At 39.5% G+C, this 21,350-nt stretch overlaps 1 protein-coding gene across 7 annotated transcripts in view; it reads left to right on the top strand.

The window, feature by feature from the left end:
* The window catches only part of LOC133490610 (transcription factor 4-like), a 193,176-nt gene extending 171,963 nt beyond the window's left edge, over positions 1 to 21,213 (top strand). For 2 of the 7 annotated variants that reach the window (XM_061800885.1, XM_061800882.1), the window contains exons 15-21: positions 1,831 to 1,910; positions 2,200 to 2,409; positions 8,565 to 8,697; positions 10,532 to 10,697; positions 12,006 to 12,235; positions 13,031 to 13,172; positions 16,643 to 21,213. In XM_061800885.1, the coding sequence (XP_061656869.1) occupies positions 1,831 to 1,910; positions 2,200 to 2,409; positions 8,565 to 8,697; positions 10,532 to 10,697; positions 12,006 to 12,235; positions 13,031 to 13,172; positions 16,643 to 16,691 (1,010 nt within the window). In that variant the 3' untranslated portion in view covers positions 16,692 to 21,213. Of the gene's footprint in view, positions 1 to 1,830; positions 1,911 to 2,199; positions 2,410 to 8,564; positions 8,698 to 10,531; positions 10,698 to 12,005; positions 12,236 to 13,030; positions 13,209 to 16,642 lie in introns of all 7 variants that reach the window. The other 5 variants (XM_061800886.1, XM_061800888.1, XM_061800887.1 and 2 more) reach the window with 3 other exon arrangements.
* Positions 21,214 to 21,350: the final 137 nt, after the last annotated feature.

Below are 21,350 nucleotides of genomic sequence, written 5' to 3'. Positions count from 1 at the left end.
TTGAAAACAAACTCTTCAAATGCAGCTAACTGGAGGTTAATGGGAAGCTGAGAGAAGATACGTCAGTCTGAGCCATTGCACAAGCTCTGACCAAAAGAAAATAGCAAGCTGGTAACAGAAAATAGTGATCACCTTCTACTGTTTGCTGAAGACTTTATAAACAAAATGAGTACAAAGGCTACACTACAAGATGCAAACCTGAGTTTGAATCTGGCCTCAAGCCTTCCTGTGTAGAGTTTGTATGTTCTTGATGCGCTTCTGTGGGTTTTCACTGGGTACTCCAGTTTCCTCCTACATTTCAAAACCATGTATGTTCTGTTCATTAAAAACTCTTAATTTGTCCTGATCAGTTAAAATGTTCTTCGGGTATTTCATTTGATCATGATTGATTTTCATTTGATTGCATGCATCAATTTTCCATACTGCTTCTCCTCAGCCTCTACTGTCTATCTTTGGGCCGCAGGTGGGGTACACCCAGAACTGGTCACCAGCCAATTGCTGGGCACATAAAAACAAGCTACCATTCACACTAACTTTCACACCTATGGAAAATTTATAGTTCTAAATTAACCTACCATGCAAGTTTTGGGGATGTGGACGGAATCCCAAGTGTCTGGCAAAAACCCACACAGGGACGGAAGAACATGCAAACACCACCCAACTGAGGCTGGATTTGAGCCCCAGTCCTCAGAACTGTGAGGCAGATGTCCTAACCAGTCACTCCACCATGCAGGCTAATTTAGTTCTCCTCTCCAAATTAATTTGCAAGCTACTTGAACCAAAGAATAATATTCTCAAAAGCTCATCTTAATGTAAATTCTACAAGCGTCTCTCATCTCACTCTACCAGTTAATGAGACCTGTCGATTTGGATGTAACCCTGACAGCATGAAAACACAAAATAGAGCCACAAAGAATGTTTGTTTTGCTTAGAACGCATGCTAATCAGACACTTATTCTATTTTCAAAGACACACATCTGTTATTTGCATATCTTTTATGAGATATGAAGAGTTTGTTTGTCTTTTGTCTTGTTTGTGTCTTTTATGTTCGAACGTTACAAGTGGACATGATGAGAGGTCTCTTGCATGCTGTAATGTTTTGTCTGTTAACACCAAACCTTTCTTCTTTGTACATGTCATCCATAAGTCACTCTGGGGATGGACATTTGAAGAAATCTCATTATTTTTTCATCAGAGTGAAATGAACGATCCCTAATGAATTATCTTATACAATTGAGATAAACTCAACATAGCAACAAGTTGCCAATAATCTCCATAACTTAAGCTAAAAGCAAAACAACAGGTCTCAGAAAATAGTTTGCTGTTGAGCAGGAAATATGATAAGAAAATAAAACAAGATGTTCCACACTGGAAATCTTTATTCTAACAAGAAACTGTATTTTTTTGCAATGATGTCAACCATGGCAACAACATTTACAGTAACTGCCTCGTGCACAGTAATGGAAGTCACACTACTCTACCATCGGAGTCTGAGGTCATCTGTCATCAGTTTCTTGTTCAAATGTACAGAGCATATTAAGTAGCTATTAAAGTGTGTGCATGTTTGTAATACATCTTTACAAAACATTTAAAACGCGTTCTAAACATTTTACAGACGGCTACTAATGTCTCTACTGTGCTTTTCTTTGTATTTACTGCTGCTCATTGTCATGTAGATAATTATATAGATATCTTTCCTGCATTATATAACATTGTCCAACGAGTTTTCTCATATTTCTTGACATTTCTTGGAACAAACCCTGAGTAAATCCTTATTTTGATGTTGTAACAGCCTCCTCTCCTGATAATTCCTGATTTTCTCTCTCCCAGCCGCCAGTTCAGCTGTTTGGTCCAGGAACGGCGGGCAGGGAGCATCGTCGCCAAACTATGAGGCTCCACTACACTCCCTGGTATGCACACCCACACCTCCACAGTGTCTAAAATATATTTCTCAGGAGTTGGACTTCACACTTACGTGTATTGTCGCAGTTTTTCCTTCCATCAGTGAACCTTTATCCACGCATCATTACTCTGAGAATAGGAAAAGGAAGCCAACTTCTTCCACTTGATTTGTTGACAAAGTGTGACTCAGTGACAGTATTCAGTCCTGAGCTATTTTCAGAAGGCACGGTTGGGTAGCAAGAATGATTTAGCTCTGCAGGGTTTTCAACCCCCTTTCTTATTTTCCCCAACCTGCAGCAAAGTCGCATTGAGGACCGGTTGGAGCGTTTGGACGATGCCATCCATGTACTGCGAAGCCATGCTGTGGGCCCATCAACAGCCATGACCAGTGGGCACAGTGACATGCACAGCCTTATCGGAGCTGCACATACGCACAACGGCGCTATGGGTTCTTTGGGAAGCGGCTACGGCACAGGACTGTTGTCAGGCAACAGACACTCACTAATGGTAGGACCTCAATGACAATGATTTTGTGCAAAATTGATCATACATCGGTCATGAGCAAAGATGGCGAGCAGTGCACTGACTGAGACGAAAACATGAAGGGACAAGGGTGTTTTGTCTTTTTATGTCCACTTGAAAGAGTAAACAGCTGTGTGACACAAGGAGGTTTGAGAGGGTTTGTAGGAGAGGAACGTTCCGAAACACATAAAACACTTACAGATGCCTGAGCATGTTCAGTCAGGCCTACTTTGTGTTCGTTTTGTATGTGCACATTCGCTGATGTAGACACACATTACACCTATTCACCATAAAATGTTTGCTCACAGAATGTGACATGATCCACCCCGTTTGGCATTGTATGCAATTTTGTGCTGACCATCTGCATTTTTTTTTTTTTTTTGTAGCTATGCCATTGCAGGTGTTGGGCGCCTAAGCAGAGAACTTCTGTGATTAAATGAAATATCCAAGTTTCAAACACAAAACTAATTCTAAATATCACACTGCTCCTCCCAATCCCATTACTCTGGTTAAAAGTTAAAACTTTCTGTCCATTTGGGTTGGCTCCAGCTCTCCACTATTGACTTGGCAAGGACAGTTGTCTTGTATAGGTCAACACGAGTTGACCATGAGTTGGGTCCCGGTGACCGACCTCCTCCACGGAGTTCAGGTTTCCAGTGAGGTGTCCTTTTCCTGTGTGTGCGTTTGAGGAATTACCTCCAAAAACAATCCCACCAATTTCCACGAAACCTTGTGGCGTGTTAAGCAGAGGAAATGCACATACAGATGGTATACGAATTTGTATGCACTTTTGTTAAGCCCTTTGGCAGAGGTCTTGTTGCTAAATTGTAATACACACAAAACATTAGAGACACTCGGTGACGTTAGGAACACTTTGCACTGTCCTCACTGGAGTAGTTCAGGAGCTTTGTCACATTCCCACTGGTCTCGGTGGTAGTATTTACTTGGAAGTGTTTTCTCTTAATGGAGAACACCTGCTGTAGAGGCGTGCGTGTATCTGTGTGTGTCACCCAGGTCTCAGTACTGCATCTTTGTCTCAGACAAACACGTTTTCTTGTCACCTCTGTCTTTATTCCAAGTAGTAAGCATATTGCTTCTGTTGTGTACATAATGTTAAAGAGATGTGTTCCAGTTTAAAATGATGAGGAAGCACAAAAGCTCAGGCTTGAGACTCAGCTAAACACCTGGGTCCCTCATCACAGATGTCTCTGCATGATAATCTGCCTGCGGTGGGTGTGGTTTTGCAGAAGAACCTCACTGAACGTTACGTCAGTACCCGTTGAGGTGCATTGTTGAAGTCAGCGCAGGATGCAGCCATTATTGCCTTGCTGCTTTTCTATGGCTGATTACAACATAATCACAGGAATTCAATCACATGGAGCAGTGCCACTGAAACAAAAACAAAATCAACCACAGGTGACTTGTTATGTACAGAAACTTCCTAACATCTGATAGCCACAGAGCTTTTTTTTTTTTCAGATATTTGCCAATACAGCAGCTCAGACACAGTCAGTCAATGCAAGTCTAATGTCATTGAAATGCGCTGATCAGTGATATAGTACGCACACACTCACATACAGCTGTATGTAATTTGGCTTTGTTTGGGAGAGACGCCTGCAGACTGAGCTCATAACTCTGGGAAAACAGGTGGCAGACGGACGTGGGGGAGAGAGGAGAAAAAAAAGCAACTAATACGTAGCATCAACTCAAAATACATAAACACTGTACTTATTAAACTACATTTGACAAATAGTGCAATGCAGAAATGCCATATACCAAATTGCTCATAAATTTGGTTCTTAGTCATATATTTTGAAATGCAGTTATGGACTTGAACACTTCCTCCTTAACCTCCAATTTAAAAGCATTGAGTATACAAATATAATCATACATACAGTATGATTTCATTGGGAAATTATGCTGAAATGGGAGCAATATTATGTCCAGTCTTCTTCCTGTATTGCTTTAAATGTGTTCTTGTAGGTCCTCAAGAATGTGCTGGCCTCTTAAAACATTGTTAAACTTCACAATCGTTTCCACATGTGCTCTTATTTCATTGGCGTCCAAAATAAAAAGCACATGTGAGATGTTCATAATTAGCTGTACCTGTGCCCGACCAATAGCCAGAAATGGACACACGTCTTCTACAGGTTATCAGGCCTTATAAGACAATGTCAAACAATAATGTTAACAACGGAGTTCAAACGATCGCGAGCATGAGCAAAGTAAATCTTCATACGCATGATGTATTGTCACATTGGACTTTTGTGCAGTCGACAAAAGCAATCAACATTTGGTTTAAGATAGAAAGTTTCTTTCAGATTATCCCTTTTGGGGTCACCACAGAATTTCATCTCAGATGAACGCACATATATATTTGGCACAATTTTTTTTTTACACCAGATGCCCTTCCTGACACAACCTTTCTCAGGGAGTGGAGGCCCCAGTGGGATATGAACCCACAACCCCTGGTTTACCAACCCAGTGCTCTAATCACTGAGCTACGGGGGCCACCACTTTTTCCTTTAGTATTGCTTCGAAGCATTAAAACCGGTGCGCTGTAATTCAACAGTACACATCAAGTTAGGTTAAATTTTTGTACTCATGAATAAATTTGTACTTAAATTGTGTCCTCTTCAAAAACTACAACTATGCTTTTCTTAAATATGACTCCTTTCCTCATTTGATAATTTAATGTTTTATTTACAAAAATATACTATTGGGACACTTTTGTGTATATATATATATATATATATATATATATATATATATACATTTTTTTTTCAATAAGATTATTGTCATTGGACATTTAATTTTCCCTCCTAAACTCCTTGATATCATTGCTGTAACTACAGGAACCTAACCTTCAAAATTGTGTGATACAGCATGGTTTTGGTCTCAAAGTGAACAAAACATAATCACCAAATATAATAATAAGTATAGATGGGCAAATTCAGAATTATATCATTATTTACATTTGGTGACATATCATAGGTTTATGGAAGGAATACTTCTTTACAAAAGACCCAACACAAAATTTGAAAACTACAGTACACAATCCATATGTCATACCATTGGAAGATTTCCCCGGTTTGTTTCCCCCAAAAAATGTATGTGGGTGCATGCATGCAGATATTGTTCTGCAGTTTATATCAGTTTACAGGTAGTAAAAAGGTTAGTGCGGTTCTTTCCATTTACTGTTGACCTTAGCTTTTATCCAATAGCCTCACTTCTCTATAAGTTTTGGGATTTCACCTGATTTGATTTTCAAACAAAACCCGGCCACCGTGACCGCTTTTTTTCCGACCTGAAAATTAGCCCACTTTTTGTGCAAACATATTGAGGGCTGACCAAATGACTTGCTACCAATGTAAAAAATAAAAAACTTTGAATGATACCTCTTTCTATTCCATTGCAGTGCATAGCCAAACTTCTCCTTTGTCTAATCGCAGGTCTTGCTTGAAGCTGATGCTTGCTGAGGTTTGCAGGTGTGGCTCCAATTCATGACAACAGTGCGCACCTCTCAAGCAGCAGATCAGTTTGTGTAATTAATTTATATTTCTCACTGCCGTCTGTCTCCTCATTTTGCCTTCCTCAATGAACTAAATTAAGGAAGAGAGAAGGAAGGCTCGTTAAAATATAAAAGCCCTCCATTAAAAATGTACGCCACGCTCTCTTTTTGCTCGCTGCTGCCATTTTACATTTGGGAATCCAGGCAATGATGAAAGGCAGCGATTGTAGAGAAGAAACGAGAGGGAGAATGACGAGCAGCAAGTTGTAAACAAGGGACACACAAATGCATGGATGGACAAATGGAAGACATTATAGGCATAAGCCTGATAACACTCATCACACCGAGCAACGCGTGGCGGACATTTTGCGGTGCAAAATATTTTGTGGACGCAGCAGGAGGGGACGTTGGCATGTGGTTAGCGAGACCTTGACGTTAGCCAGTGGGATTAACAAACAGACAGAGGGATTTGGTTTTGAGCACAACTCTCTTCACACTGGGGTTACAATCCAAGCAATCCTTCCAAAAAACTAAAACATTGACTGCTTGAAAAGTCTGCTAGTCACAAATTGAGCATTCAGAGCCTAATTAATGTGTGTGTGTGTGTGTGTGGTGTGTGTGTGTGTGTGTGTGTGTGTGTGTGTGTGTGTGTGTGTGTGTGTCTGTGTGTCTGTGTGTGAGGGGAGACTTATCGGCCAAGTATACCGCATTAATATTTATATAGTTCATTATGATTTGTTGGTTGGACTGTAACTGCGACATATCCCTAAAGCTGCTCTTGCAACTCCTATGCTTGTTGACAATTTGGTAAGAACAACAAGATTTTATTATTATTTTAAAAAAAATTTCCCGCAAAATGGTCTCATTTTCTCCTTCAGCACTCCATTTTTTACGCTCAGTGGCCGGTTTGCCCAATGAGCCAAATCTGCCCTTGGGATAACATCTGCAACAACCTCTTAGGCTTTCACTCCCGGCCACTAAATTAATCACAGTAAATGAGTACGGTTTGGGAATTTTCTTCAGTGGGAGGCTATATTATTATTTTTAAATTAGAGAGAAGCAACTGTACATATATACACAAGTTTGACTTTGAGTCTACAGGTAAAGATGTTTTCTCTTTGGAGCCCTTCCACTGACTAGTGCCCTCTAGTCACCAATCGCTATGAGATATAAAATGAAAACATGATCCTACATCTGCGACTATGATAAGGTGCTGTCTGGATGGACAATATTAATGACAATGCTGGACATCATGCTTCATGAGGCATCATTGTTTTTTGTTTTTTTCTGATCTTGCTGATATTCAAAAGTAGGATTGAAGGCCACTCTTAGGAAAAGAAAGCTGTCATCATACACACACACACACACTTAAACAGAGCCCATCTCGTGCCAAAACAGTGAGTCTCCGCTGGAAGCCTCTTGGTGCCCTGGGAATTAGATATTCCACAATCAAACATATGGGCATTAAGATAATTGTCAGTCAGTTGTTGTGTTGTCGTGTGCGTCCGCGTGCGTGCGTGTCCGACAGATGGATAGAATTCAGCCAAGCACGCGCACACACATTTATTCTGCACACGTGCACCCTGCGCATCGCATGCCCCCGCAAACGCCAAGGAATAATAAAAGACCACACACAATTGCAAAACATACATGTCATGGCAGGCAGACATGATGGGACAGCAACATACACGCTTCTTTGGAAGTTGGGGCTTTTTCAAAAGTAGATGACGCCCTCAACGGGCCGAGAAAGGAACTACAACACGGGAGAGCGAAAAAGACTGGAAGCGAATTTTCAGCGCTTATCGGGATGTAATTAGTGTGGAGGCCCCCGTTTGTGTCCACACGTACACGTCTTCGTCTCCTCCTTCAACTATCGCACACCAAGCGCTCTTTCGAAAGCTTTATTGACATCACCAGATTACATTTTACGTCAGGCAGAGGCAGGACACTGGATCATACGTGAGCGCTTCTGCCAGATTGGATGTGTCAGGTCAATCCGTAAACGAGTCTCGTATAAAGTATTTGAGTTAAAAAATAAAATAAAAATAATTGAAAAAAAACTGTGGTAGAAGTCAAAGTAATCTTGGACAATATATCTTGAGTAAAATTCTGATAAGCACCTGACAGCTGTGTTTATGTATCAAAAGTCTTTTTTTCCCCTCCAATTCGAAGCAATACTAAAGGTAAAAGTGGAGGCCCCGTAGCTCAGTGGTTAGAGCACGGGTTTGTTAAACATTCATTTGAGGTTACACGCTGTGGCGACCCCAGTAACCATCCATCGGGATGTAATTAGTGATTGTATATTTACAGTGAGGAGTGTGTCTGTCATATAATTGCTGTGTTGTATAGATGTTGAATTATGTCTTTTACTTTTTAATGAGCCAATTTCAACACACACTACCATCATTTCGTCACACTGGACACAACAGATGGTATTTTAAATCCTGCTGCTCACTTAACTGTTGATTAATAAACACAAGCGCTATTTACTAGTACTATTTTCTAGGTAGGGAGTTAAAAGCAAACTGGTTAAGCAAACTAGTGAGTGAGGAAGATCATCTTCTATGGCCAAGCAACAGGTTTATTCATTTCATTTGATTTGATTTTCCATCTTTTGTCTGTGTCACAGGTGAGCTCTCACAGAGAAGACAGCAGCATGGGGGCTTTACGTGCTGGACACTCAATGGCCGCCGGTCAGGTGCCTCAGCTGCCTGCTCAGTCAGCCACCTCGCCAGACCTCAGTCAACCCGACCCTTACCGTGGTATGTCCCACAATGCTCACCGACCCAAATATCAAACGTGTGTGTTGCAGTGTCTAAAATGTTTATTTTTTTTTCTTTTGCATTTTTACTGTGGAAAACTATGAAAATCAACAGTAGCCCAATGAATTATATCGACAAAAAAAAAATCCAGAAGAAAGCCCTTTGAGATCAATACATGATACTTTTTTACCATCATCATTCATACCTTTCTGCAGAAGACTGAAAATATACTGGATTACAAATCTGTTTTATTATTTGTTGGAGGATTGGAGGTGAATAATTTGTTCATCAAGTGAAGAAACATAAAATCTAGTGTGAAAATGAGGTCATTTCAGGCATAAACATACACGGTAAGTCAGAGCTCAGCTGGCAAACTTCACATTTACTGAGCGCGAAAACACTAAATACAGTAAATATATGTTATGAATATGTAGGAGGGAAGTGTATATGAGCGCAATGTGAAACAAATTAGCCCTGAGCTCTTTTTAAAGGCTGCAAATGAGTTTGCTGGCAGCAAAGTTCAGCAAGTAGCAACCACAGCCAAGTGTGTAATGAGGTGAGAGAGAGAGAGTGAAACACACACTCAAGCAGAAAAAAAATAGAGAGACATTGCTCCTCATTTCACACACACACACACACACACACACACACAGTGTGTGTCGGAGGTGTTCAAGGCCGTGGAAAAGGGAATTATTAAATGTTTTGGCAGTGAGAAACATTACAAAATCTATGAGTCTTTAAATTTTAATTTTTTTAAGTAGTCTTATAAATTGTGATTGGCTGGCAACCAGTCCAGGGTGTACACCACCATATTGCTCACAAGGGTTTGGGATAGGCTCCAGCGTACCTGTGACCCTAATGAAAACAAGTTTTATGCAGGGATAAGCTCTTAAATTTTTCACACTCTCAAAGAGATCTTGCAGGGACAAGTGTTAATTAATTTCAAAATGCAAATTTGTTTTTATTTTTTTAACAATCATAAAAACTTGGAATACAAATGTTAACCAGAAATTGTTCATCACAAAAGTGATTGCACGTAATTGCAGTGTAAAAAAAGATAAATGAGAACGTATTGCGAGGAACTGAAGAAACATTTATTAAAACAATCTCAAATCCCCAAATTGTTCAACGTGTCCGGTCCCCTCGCACGTCTGCATCCATTGAAACGATTCAAAAACACAAAGCTGCTTTCAAATGAAGCTCATTGAAATGCATCTATTTGTCCGCAAACTGACAGTAATTGTACTGACGGACACACGCGAGCCAAACACAGGCTGTCACTCAAAACGTGAACACAAAATGCCCCCAGTCAGGCAGACGGAGATCCAAAATGGCCGACAGTTGGTGGTGTATGTGTGGGAAAAGAGAAGACTGTTGACAGAGAGTTTGGCAGCCTCCCAGATACCGATCCATACAGACGTCAAATAAAGACTTTGCTGTTCTGCCGAGGAGACAGACAGACAGGAGGCTGGAGTCACATTTACATTTGCACTACAGCTTGCACACTTCCACCTCAAAGTCACGTTGCTGTTTTATAACGCTCTGCTTTTGTTAAACATTTACAATGAATACAACTTTAACTAATTCTCATCAAACGTATTTAAAATTGAATTCTCGTATACAATCATATATCTAATATACATAGGAAGAAAGTCTGCAAAACTGTCAGAACAACCGGATGCAGAAAATTATGTTAAAAAAATGAAAATGAAAAAAATTATATACCATCAAAAGACTTGGGGAAGGAGGAAATGCATGTTTGACATAGAGTCTCCCTCGATGCACTCATTACTTACTTTGAACCCATTTGGAAAACCCCTTTTTCCGTTTGCAGCTTTGTCTGGAGGCCTTCAGGGCCAGAGCACCTCCTCCATCAGCTCAGAGATCAAGTCTGAGGATGAGGGAGACGAGAACCTCCTGCAGGACTCCAAACCCTTGGATCCCAAGAAGGAAGACATCGACAGCAAGGATCTCAAAGGAATTGATAGGTCAAGATCTAGGTAACCCGCCAACATCTTAGATGTTCGCTTCTATCAAAACTCTGATTAGGCTGGTTTCCCAAATCACCTCAGGTCTGAAAGACCCTCCTCAGATGACTGATTGGAACAGTTGATTGGTGACCTTCAATTAGAATGTATTTCCTGAAAATCTTCTATGGTTTTCAGAGACGACTTGAACAAAGAAGGGCTTGAAGTAGAGAGTGCTTTTGGGACCCAGCCTCTAGACTTTGATGAAGTGATCAAGTGTGACGAGAAGCAGCTAAATAAATCTCCTAATACGGAGGCATTTTTGCTCAAAAACCACCAGGCAGCTCTGTTTTTTTGGAAACATGGCCGCTGCTAATTGATTTGAGTTAAGCCAGCGTGTTTGGCAGAGAATCTCAGCAGCGCCGGTGAGACAAAACAGAGGTTTCTGGAGGACAAGAAGCTCTTGTTTGATCCCATTCGTCTCTCCATGGTCTTGAGCCTGGTTTTAACTGTTTCTCACACAGCAGAGTAGAACCCACCATCAATTTCCTCAAAGAAGTGCTACGTTGCATTCAGGCGATAGGAAAGTTGCACTAAAAGATGTTTGATCACTGGTGATTGATGACTGGTTAGTGTACATCTGGCTCACAGGTTTGAGGACTCAGGTTCAAATCCGGCCTCGCCTGTGTGGTGTTTGCATGTTCTCCCTGTGCCAGCATGTTTTTTTCCCCTTGGGTACTCCCATTTCCCCCCACGACGCCTAAAACATTCATGGTAGATTAACTGAAGATTCTAAATTGCCTGTAGCCATGAATGATTGTTTATCTACACGGACCCTACGATTGGCCGGCAACCCCTCACCCGGTATCAGCTGGCATAAGCTTCAGCATGTGTGTGATCCTAGTGAGGATAAGCGGTTTGGAAAATTGGAAAACGGATGGATGAATAATGTCATCCTATTCATATTAACCCTAACATCGACACTCTCAATGTATGTGAACAAATCATTTAAAATCACCATATTAATTTTCCCACCCAGAATGCAGCTCAGCAACCTTCAGTTCTCCAGTACTCAAGTGTTTATTGTGATTTTTTTTTCACCTGGAGACTAAAAAAAAATCAGGACCATTTGGATCCCAATCCCAGAGACTTGATATCCATGACGGTGGCGGTCATGGCATTGATGATGTGAATCAATAATTTCACAATCTCTAGGTTCTCTTCACCCTTGGGTGAAAAGAAACGACCTCAAAACTGAACTTCCATCCTCAAATCTAACTCCCATACCCCCCCACCCCTCACATCCTCCCTCCTTTTCATCCACATCATCGGCCTCCATAGCAACAACGACGACGAGGACCTGTCTCCAGAGCAGAAGATGGAGAGGGAGCGGGAACGGAGGATGGCCAACAACGCTCGAGAGCGTTTGCGAGTACGCGACATCAACGAGGCGTTCAAGGAGCTCGGCAGGATGGTCCAGTTGCACTTAAAGAGCGATAAGCCACAGACCAAGTTACTTATCCTCCACCAGGCCGTGGCAGTCATCCTCAGTCTGGAGCAACAAGTCAGAGGTCAGTGTACTATTGTACTACCCAGTAGGATGCACAAAATTGCGTCACGCCTTCAAATGTACAAATGTGATTGCTAATGTGTTTACTTTGATTATTTGAATGATTATAAAGAGACTCCGACCTTGTTAAATCGTTGTTTATAACTACTGACAAATCATTAACATGATCACTTTCTTCTCGTAAAAGAATATCATTCAAACTTCATAACAAAATATGCTTTAAAAGTACAGTAAATGGAAAAAAATCTGAAGGGTGTACCAAACTGCTATCCCTCAGATTAATTAAAGAGTCGGTGACCCCTGAAAAACAGAATCAGTTCCACTTATTGGCTTGAAGTAATTTACTGAGATGCATCTGTATAGAGCTTTGTACCATTTATGTTCAAAAGTAAATTCACCCGCAAGTAAAATATTTGTCATCTATTTGTGAGCAACATTTTCTTCTTTACATCAGTCAACTTTGATTCTCATTTCTAAACTACAAAAATATGTGTGGGAAATTTTGGCGTTCAACGAGAGGGGGAATTCCAACTCAGTCAAAAAGGCAGTAAGTAACTTTGGGTGATCCCGCTTCTCAGCAGGTAATTGTTCACACGTAGTACAGTATGCCTACAGTATTAAAAATTAAATGAGATATTCCGAGGTTCGGCGGGTAACACATACTGTGCCAGGAGAGGGCAGCAATGTCATCTTTAGCCAAGATTCCTGCTTCTTGGCTCCAAGGTCGCTCTTGACTTGCTGATTTCGTGGCAGATGAATAATCCATCTGACAGTTTCTGTCTCCTCCATTTTCCAGAGAGAAACTTGAATCCGAAGGCAGCCTGCCTGAAACGCCGTGAGGAGGAGAAGGTTACCGTGGCATCAGACGGGACTCCCCTCTCGCTCGCTGCAGCGCATCATGCCGCCATGGGCGATGGGTCAAATCCATTGGGACAAATGTAAAATGCAGCAACATCTTCTCCCCTCCATAAATGGTCAGAAGATTTCACTTATTCACTAATCTGCTGTTGTACCTTCAACTCAAAGCCAAATTGAATACTTGTTCAAATGTCCAGAATGATTTGAACTTGCAAATAACAACCTAATATGGTTATAAAAAAGTTATACCTCATGCAGCTTTTGAACAGCTGATTTTGATCAATTTTCCAAAAAGAGAGTGAGAGTTACTTCTTTTTTCAACAAGAACAAAAAATTACTAATATGGACAATATCCAAACCCGTCCAGAATATGGCATCAAATTCAAAGAGAAAAGAGCCCATATTTGAATATCTTTATCTTTTAGTCAAATGGACTTATGCTGTTCAGTTCCTGATGTGTACAGAGCTGATGATACAACAGCTGGACAAAAGAAAGGAAACACGATTTAGTTTCGGTCTGGTCTGGGTACATTGTAACAACAGATTGGCAGTAAGTGTGATTTTGATGTGTGACTTTGTGTTTTGTCATTATTATTACTGCTTTTATTGTGGGATATTTTATTTTGCGGAGAAACTTTTGTTGTTCTGTTCTTGGCATTTTTGACAATAATCTCCAAGTAACATAAACAAATTAAACACGGTCCAAATATTCACATGAAGTAAGATGTCCACCCACATGGCAGTGTCACTGGTCTTAATAGTTCTTAGCTTTAAACATTTTCAATTGTATGGTGAGCCCTTAATTAGCCCAATAGCACTTTGAACAATTCAGGCCTGCCTTGTACACTCATAAATCATTTTCAAATTTTAAAAAAAATAAAAAATCAGACATAAAAACAGTTTTGTATAGTGTGCATGGCTTGCAACAACTTGACCCAACATCAAGACAAGACCCAACATCAAAGAGGACACACAAGAGCAGAAAATGGAGGTGGTTTTGGGACTGTTTTTACATAAAAATCCTGAACTAAAAAAGAAAAAAAAATGGAAACATTTGTCGAGATGTTAAAAAAGTACACAATCTAGCCGTCCATTTCTGACTTTGCGTTTCAGGTGTATGAATTGTTATTTTACTGGAATGCTTTTATTTTGAAGACCTAATTTTACAGGCTGAGGGATATGTTTCTCCGAGTGTTGCCGAACAACTGGAGGCAGTGTGAGTGTTAATGGTGATGTCATCATTAAACATTTTGCTTTGGAAAATACTTCTTGACACTTATATCAAATCAAAGATTGGCTAAGATTTGTTTCTATTTCCATCCACTTCCTTGTTCCCCAGTCAAATCGCTTTGGCTACATTGTTTTTCCATCCCACTTGTTTAGTGCTTTTCTAGGCACTCAGAGACACTTTCCCACTGTACACATTATTGAATTACTACACGATCACACCCTAGTGGCAGTAAGCTACTTGTGTAGTCACAGTTCCCCTGGAGCAGTCTGTCGGAAGTGTGGCTGCCATTCTGCGGATACAGCCCATCCAACCACCACCAAAGATCCAACCATATTCATTCATAGACAATTTGGGTTATTATAGGATCATCTCAAAAGAGACAATACTATCTGGTGTCTGTCATCTTTACTGCGGAAAGAGAAAAATATCTTGACAAAAACAGTTTTTATGGGTGTACCAGGCCTTGGGTAACACAAGATTGGGCGATAGTTTTATTTTCATGACGATGCTCTCATGTAGGAGTGGTCATCACAGAGTGTTACTCTATACAATACTATTAGAATATTCTGTTAAGGATAATGACATCTTGCATATGTGTTGGGAAGACATACTTAAATACATCACAATGCTCTGTATATTCAATGCAACATTAAACAACATCCATTTGAGGTGAATACAAAAATACATGTAGCTAGTCTAATAAAATGTTTATTTGTCCAACACACCCACAATTCTATATAATGGTCCTTGGTTTACAACATACATACATACATACAACATATTCAGTCATCACTGTACTTAATGTTTTTTATAAGATTGGTTATATTCTGTCCTCGAATTCCCATAATAAAATAATTGCAACAACATACTGTATCTATGGTGGTAACCTTATCATAAACTGAGGACCCTATATTACTTTGTGTTTATATGAACAATGGGAGGAATGCTTTATAATGTCATAAATTTCTGCTTAAATTGGTCTTTATATAAATCACGATTGAACAGTTAGTAAGTAAGTAAGTAAGTTTCTTTCGGCTTGTCCCTTTCGGGGTCGCCACAGCGTGTCATCTCAGATGAACGCACATATGTTTGGCACAATTTTTACGCCGGATTGAACAATATGCTAAAAATGATACCACACACAGAATTATATGTTTCCATATTTTTATTAGGGCAGTCCAGAGAATGACTGGTTAGCCTCAGAGGACTCTCTTGGTTGGAGTTTGTATCTTCTCCCCATGCTTTGCTAAAGCACAGATCCACGGCCAGGACAAAAACCACATTGCTCTCCTCAATCTGAGATTTGACTTCCCAATAGACCCTCTAGCACCCCGGAATAGACCTTACAAGAGAGGCTGAGGAGTGTGATCCCCCTGTAGTTGGAACACACCCTCCGGTCCCCCTTCTTAAAAAGGGGTCCCGTCACCCCAGTCTGCCAATCTAGTGGCACTGTCTCTGATGTCCACGCGATGTTGCAGAGGCGTGTCAACCAGGACAGCCCCACAACATCCAGAGCCTTTAGGATCTCCGGGCAAATCTCATTCACCCCTGGGGCCCTGCCACCGAGGAGCTTTTTAGCTACCTCAATGGCCTCAATTGCCAGAGATACGGGAGCCCACCTCAGAGAACCCAGACTCTGCATCCTCATGGGAAGGCGTGTCGGCGGACATGAGTAGGTCTTTAAAGTATTCTCTCTACCAATTCACATCATCCCAAGTCGAGCTCAACAGCAGCCCATCCTCACTATATACCGTGTTGACGGTGGATTGGTTCCTCCTCCTTAGACGCAAGATGGTGGACCAGAATTTCCTCGAAGGCGTCTTGAAGTCGTTCTCTATTGCCACACTGAACTCCTCCCACGCCTGGGTTTTTGCCTCAGCGACCACCAAACCTGTACTTTGCCTGGCTAGCCGGTACCTATCAGCTTCCACGGGAGTCCCACAGGCCAAAAAGGCGCGATAGGACTCGTTCAGATTGACGGCATTCCTCACTATTGGTGGGATGCCATCAACCCAAGGGTTTACTTTTTCTCCCTGTCCTGTAAATGTTTACATGTTTTGAATAAAAATGTGAAAATAATGGTCTGTCTTATATTAGCTTTTGCAGACTCGGTTTATTCATTGTATTATTCATTGATTTAGATGAAGATTATATTTGATGGCCTTTTTATGCAGAAATTGAATAAATTCCCAAAGACTTCATACATTTTTCCTCCCAATGTAGCATACAGTATACTTACATACAGTACCCGTATATGCAACATCATCATTAGCTCCATTCTTGATTGTCAATGCATGTTTTCTCTCTTTCTCTCTCCAGGTCCAAGGTGCCAGAGTTCATCAAAATGATGAGTGACCACTTCCTCTGACAGTGTTTCTACCCCACCCAAGTAATCAAACAAACCTATGATTACTTCAACTTGACCAATCGAGATTCTCCGGACCAATCAGATTGGCCTCAATATTTCCTCTCATATCTTCTAATCCTCCTCTTCACCTTTGCCTCCTTCTTCTATCAAGAAAACAAACTGCAAAAGTCAGAAGTTGCTTTACAGTTCCAGTTGAAGTGAAATTCTACTTTGTGGAGATGTTGGCCAATACAACATGACTATTTTCAAGCAGCTGTTTGTGGGAGATTTTTGTCATGAAGTTACTGCAAAGGGAAAAAAAAAACTATGGCTTGACCAATCATTTTAGAAATTATTCTACTTTTACAACTATTAGCATTCCCAGTTTTAAAGGACATTTGGCTTCTAAATAATCTATAGGTAGCACTGTAGAGGTAAAATATATATATATATATATATATATATATATATATATATATATATATATATATATATATATATATATAGGAAAACAACAAAAAAACAACTCGACACACGCAGTGAGCAGTATAGGGAAAAGGGGGGGGCAACCAAAACATATCAAGTATTTGAAAGGTTTTTTTTCGAGCAACAATGTGCAGCCTCAACATGTCTCTGACTGAATGGCAAACTAATCCCACACTGTGGAGGAAGCTGAAAAATAAAACAAAATAATTTGATATACAAGGAGAAACAGCACACAAAAAATAAAACAAACACTCAAAGTTTCTTACAGGCCACAAGCATTCGCATATTGAGTGTGGGCTGCAGAGCAAAGCATTTTTAGGATGCTAAAATCTTTGAGATGGCAATGGCTGAAAAAATTAATTTTAACCCTGAAAGTCATTCAGTAAAAGCAGAACTCTACAAATTCCCCTTCTTAAAAAGGACAAAAGTAATATCTAGATCTTCACTCATGTTCAATGCAAATAACCATTTAAAGCTTATAATAGCAATCCATCCATTTTCTATACCACGCATCCTCATTAGTGACAGGGTGAGCTGCATCCTATCCCAGTTGACTTCAGGGAAGAGGCAGTGTAGACCCTGGATTGGTCGCCAGACAATTGCAGCATTTCTTAGACTACAAAAATAGTAAGACAAATTTAAAGAGGCTGGGTTATTTCAATCACAGAAAGTTTGGAAATTGCACAAAGAGAGCAGAAATCATACAGTAATGACAAGAATACTAAAACATTTGTCAGGAAGATTTTTGGTAATGCAAAATGATCATTGACGTTTACAAAAACATCCCAACTTATACCGTATCTTTGCATGAAAGAAGGCTACAGGATAGAAAAAAAAAATTTGGAATAGGGCTGAGCAATGAAGTGTATCTTATTACACGTTATGCACATTCCACAAATACACCACTCAATGGATGCAACTATGAGTGCTGAGTAAGTCAGACCAGGTATCAAATGGACCAACTTCCAGAGAAATTTCAATGGACAAAGAGAATATTAAATCACATAGAGACAATGGTGATGAAGCTAGGGAAGGCAAACGAACAATCATCAGTGTGGGAGTATCACATGGGTGAATGACTTCACATGCCTTGTTGGTTGGTTCTTAAAAGAACCACTAAAAACATGAGGGTTTTTCCTTTCATGTACATGCATAAAACCTAAAAGAACAGACTACACTAGAAAGCAAGAAAGAGGAACTAGTAATACATTACTTCTTGTCTAATCATCTGTTTCCAGTCCGCATTTGGGTTGTGGATAACTTTTCAAATTTTGGACCATATTTTCTTTCAATTTGAATTCAGACCATCACTTGTTTGGTGTAGAAGGGTCCACTGTCCTTTTTATCCAGCCACTTACACTGACAAGTCCTGTGATTTTTTTTTTTCATGTTGCATGTAAAATGATGGGCATCATCTGATCAGTGATTTCAAATATAAATATGAGATACTGTACTGCATTTTAACAGTAAAAGTCGTGACCTGATGGTATCAGGTTGCATTGAATGTCAAACAGAGGTCAATCTTCTGGTAATAGATGAAACTAACTAGAACATAATTTTATTCACCACCAGTTTTAGATATTTGAAAGCCAATATGTTTTATTCCCAATCTCAGTACTGGCCTTTCTGCTGGCCCTAGCCTTATGAGCCCTAAGACTGAGGTCTAGCTCCCCCGCCCTCAAGCCCTAACCCCCAGAGTGGTCCAAGAGATGCAATTTGAACATTCACACTTCTACCAATGTGCCTTTTTAGAGTTCATATCATTGGAGTTGCCAGAGGAGGACCTTGTCTTTCATAGGATGCAAGCTTAGGGAAACCTGTTGTTGGTCATTAGGTTCTATGCAGTCAGGTTTTTGTACCAGACCTGGGAATTTAAAAATAAATTTTAAAAAAAAGGTTGAAAAAAATAAATGGAAAAAAATATTTTTGGGATAAAAAAAAACAAACAAAACAAAAATAAAGTGTATTTGATGTACTGTATGCTTATGTGTAACTAGAGCGTGTTCTGACAGACACTTTTGATTTAGCAAAACAAGCCCTCATTCCAGTTCTCCTTGCTCCTTGGAAAGCACCCATTATCCTGAACCAAGCCCAGTTTTCATGGTGAATGCGTCTCTTCTTGTAATATAGCTGACCAACTTTTTATCAATATTTGATGGGCTTTTCCTTGAGCCAATGTAGTCTTCAGTACAACGTGTGTGGTTGAATGTTGTAAAGCGCTTTTTTCCTCCTTTTATTTTATTTTTTTTAAGGAAAATGATTTTCTTGTTAACTTTAATTTGGATGTTCTGGTTTATATGTCTATTACAGAAAATGTAAAAAAATAGAAATAAAAACAAAAATTTAACAAAATCAACACAATTTGCTATTATTAGTGTTGTTCTCTGACAAGCGTCAATTTTGACAATTAAAATTCTACTCAATCATCAAGAAAGCACGCAAACTGGAAAATAATCTATTTGAATAGATCAATTTATATATAAATGTATAAAAATATATACAGTATATGAGGAGGGTGATATTTTCCATTCTTTTTTGTTGTTGGTTTATCTTTATTTTTTTTTTTCTTTTGTCGCAAACGAGTGTTTGTTTGGGGAGGAAATATTTTTCCAAAGACTGAACCATCAGGCCCCCAGTGTTAAAAATCATCAAATGACTCTGCTACATCTTCTTAAGTTGCCATGACAACCTCTGCCTCTAACTAATATGGCGCCCTGCACAGGACAAAATGGCACCGGAGGTCCGACATACTACACTCGCTGTTATTCATCATGGCAGTGACACACAGACATTGTAAATTGTATGCAACAAAACAGTAAACCGAACCCATATTTTAAAATTGTGTATGTAAAAGTTATATTTTTACATGTAGATGTTGTTATTTGTGTTACTAGAAAAATGTTTGTTTTGTTTGTTTTGAGGGTTGTTTTTTAAATGTGTTTTTAAAAAAAAAACTCATATTGAAATCATTGTAAGGTCAGAAATTCTCATAATGTTTTTATTTTTGTTTGTTTTTTTTTTTTTTTTTTAGATCATGCTGGAGATAATAGGGATCTCAGGATGATTACGCTGATGAGATCAAAACAGATATACAGTATGGTATTTGTTCGAATCCCCATGCCTCATAATATGTCCATTGTAATTGTATTTTTTGCAGCTAAATGTGTAAATAGTCACAAATCAATTTCTGTGAGGTTTCAGTGGGGTGAGGACTTGCCTGTGAGATGTGATGATGAAGCTGTTTTTAATAAAATAGTATTTGTCTGGTTACAATAGCCAGTTGCCAACTCTCCATTGTCAGTGGTACATGGGACTGTTGTTGTAGTTGCAGCGGTAGTTTAAAACACATTATTGTCTACATTTGCTCTCGGAACAACTTCTGTCACAGCCAGCCCGTGCCATTTTCATTTGGTTGCGAAGAAAAATCAATTTTTCTACTTCGTTGTACAAAATTTGATTGTCTTCGTAACAGAACCCTGGACTGTGTATTGAGTAATTGTGATTTTAATTTACTTGAATTGTTAAAAAAAAATACCTGGCGTACCCAAAGAAAATCGATTCAACGGCATGCGGCGATGGGCCCGTTTAGACACCTGTGCATTTATTTCTTCAAGCTGCAAATGAAAGTCCCGCGGAGCACGAACCATGATCAAGTTTTGTAAAAACAACAACAATCGTATCAGCTATTGTTGTGCAAGGCAGTTTCAGTTTATTTTCAGAGTTTGCCGTCACAATTGACTTTTGTCTCAAAAGGCCGTGTTGCTTTGAACGCTAGGATTGAATTGGGAGGTGTAAAATAAATCTTTTTTTGACTAATGTTATTTTTGCAACATTTAATGTCATATGTTCTATTTGTTTTATGGTCATATCATTTCACATTGTCATTTTCTGTTACCCCTGCTATTTTTATTAGCCAATGTGTTTTTACTTTTTTTCTCCCCTCCTCGTTGTACATCCATCTCATTTCTTAGTTTCAGTGACTGTGCCAAGAGCTTTTGTATATCTGTTACATTGTACCAGTTTTGCTGCAATAATGATTTGAATTCAAAAATCTCAACTATTGTCCTTTGTTATCACAATTATGAAGGTTATTACAATGAATTATAATACAGTAACATTTAACAGAGCAAATACCTAAGTTATACAGCAATATGCAGATCATATGGCTAATTCTTTTTAAAATGGCAATTTCTA

The sequence above is a fragment of the Syngnathoides biaculeatus genome, chromosome 17 (genome assembly GCF_019802595.1).
Source record: "Syngnathoides biaculeatus isolate LvHL_M chromosome 17, ASM1980259v1, whole genome shotgun sequence".
NCBI lineage: Eukaryota > Metazoa > Chordata > Actinopteri > Syngnathiformes > Syngnathidae > Syngnathoides > Syngnathoides biaculeatus.
The sequence above is the reverse complement of the archived record's forward strand: the minus strand, read 5'-3'. Positions and strand labels throughout refer to the sequence as shown.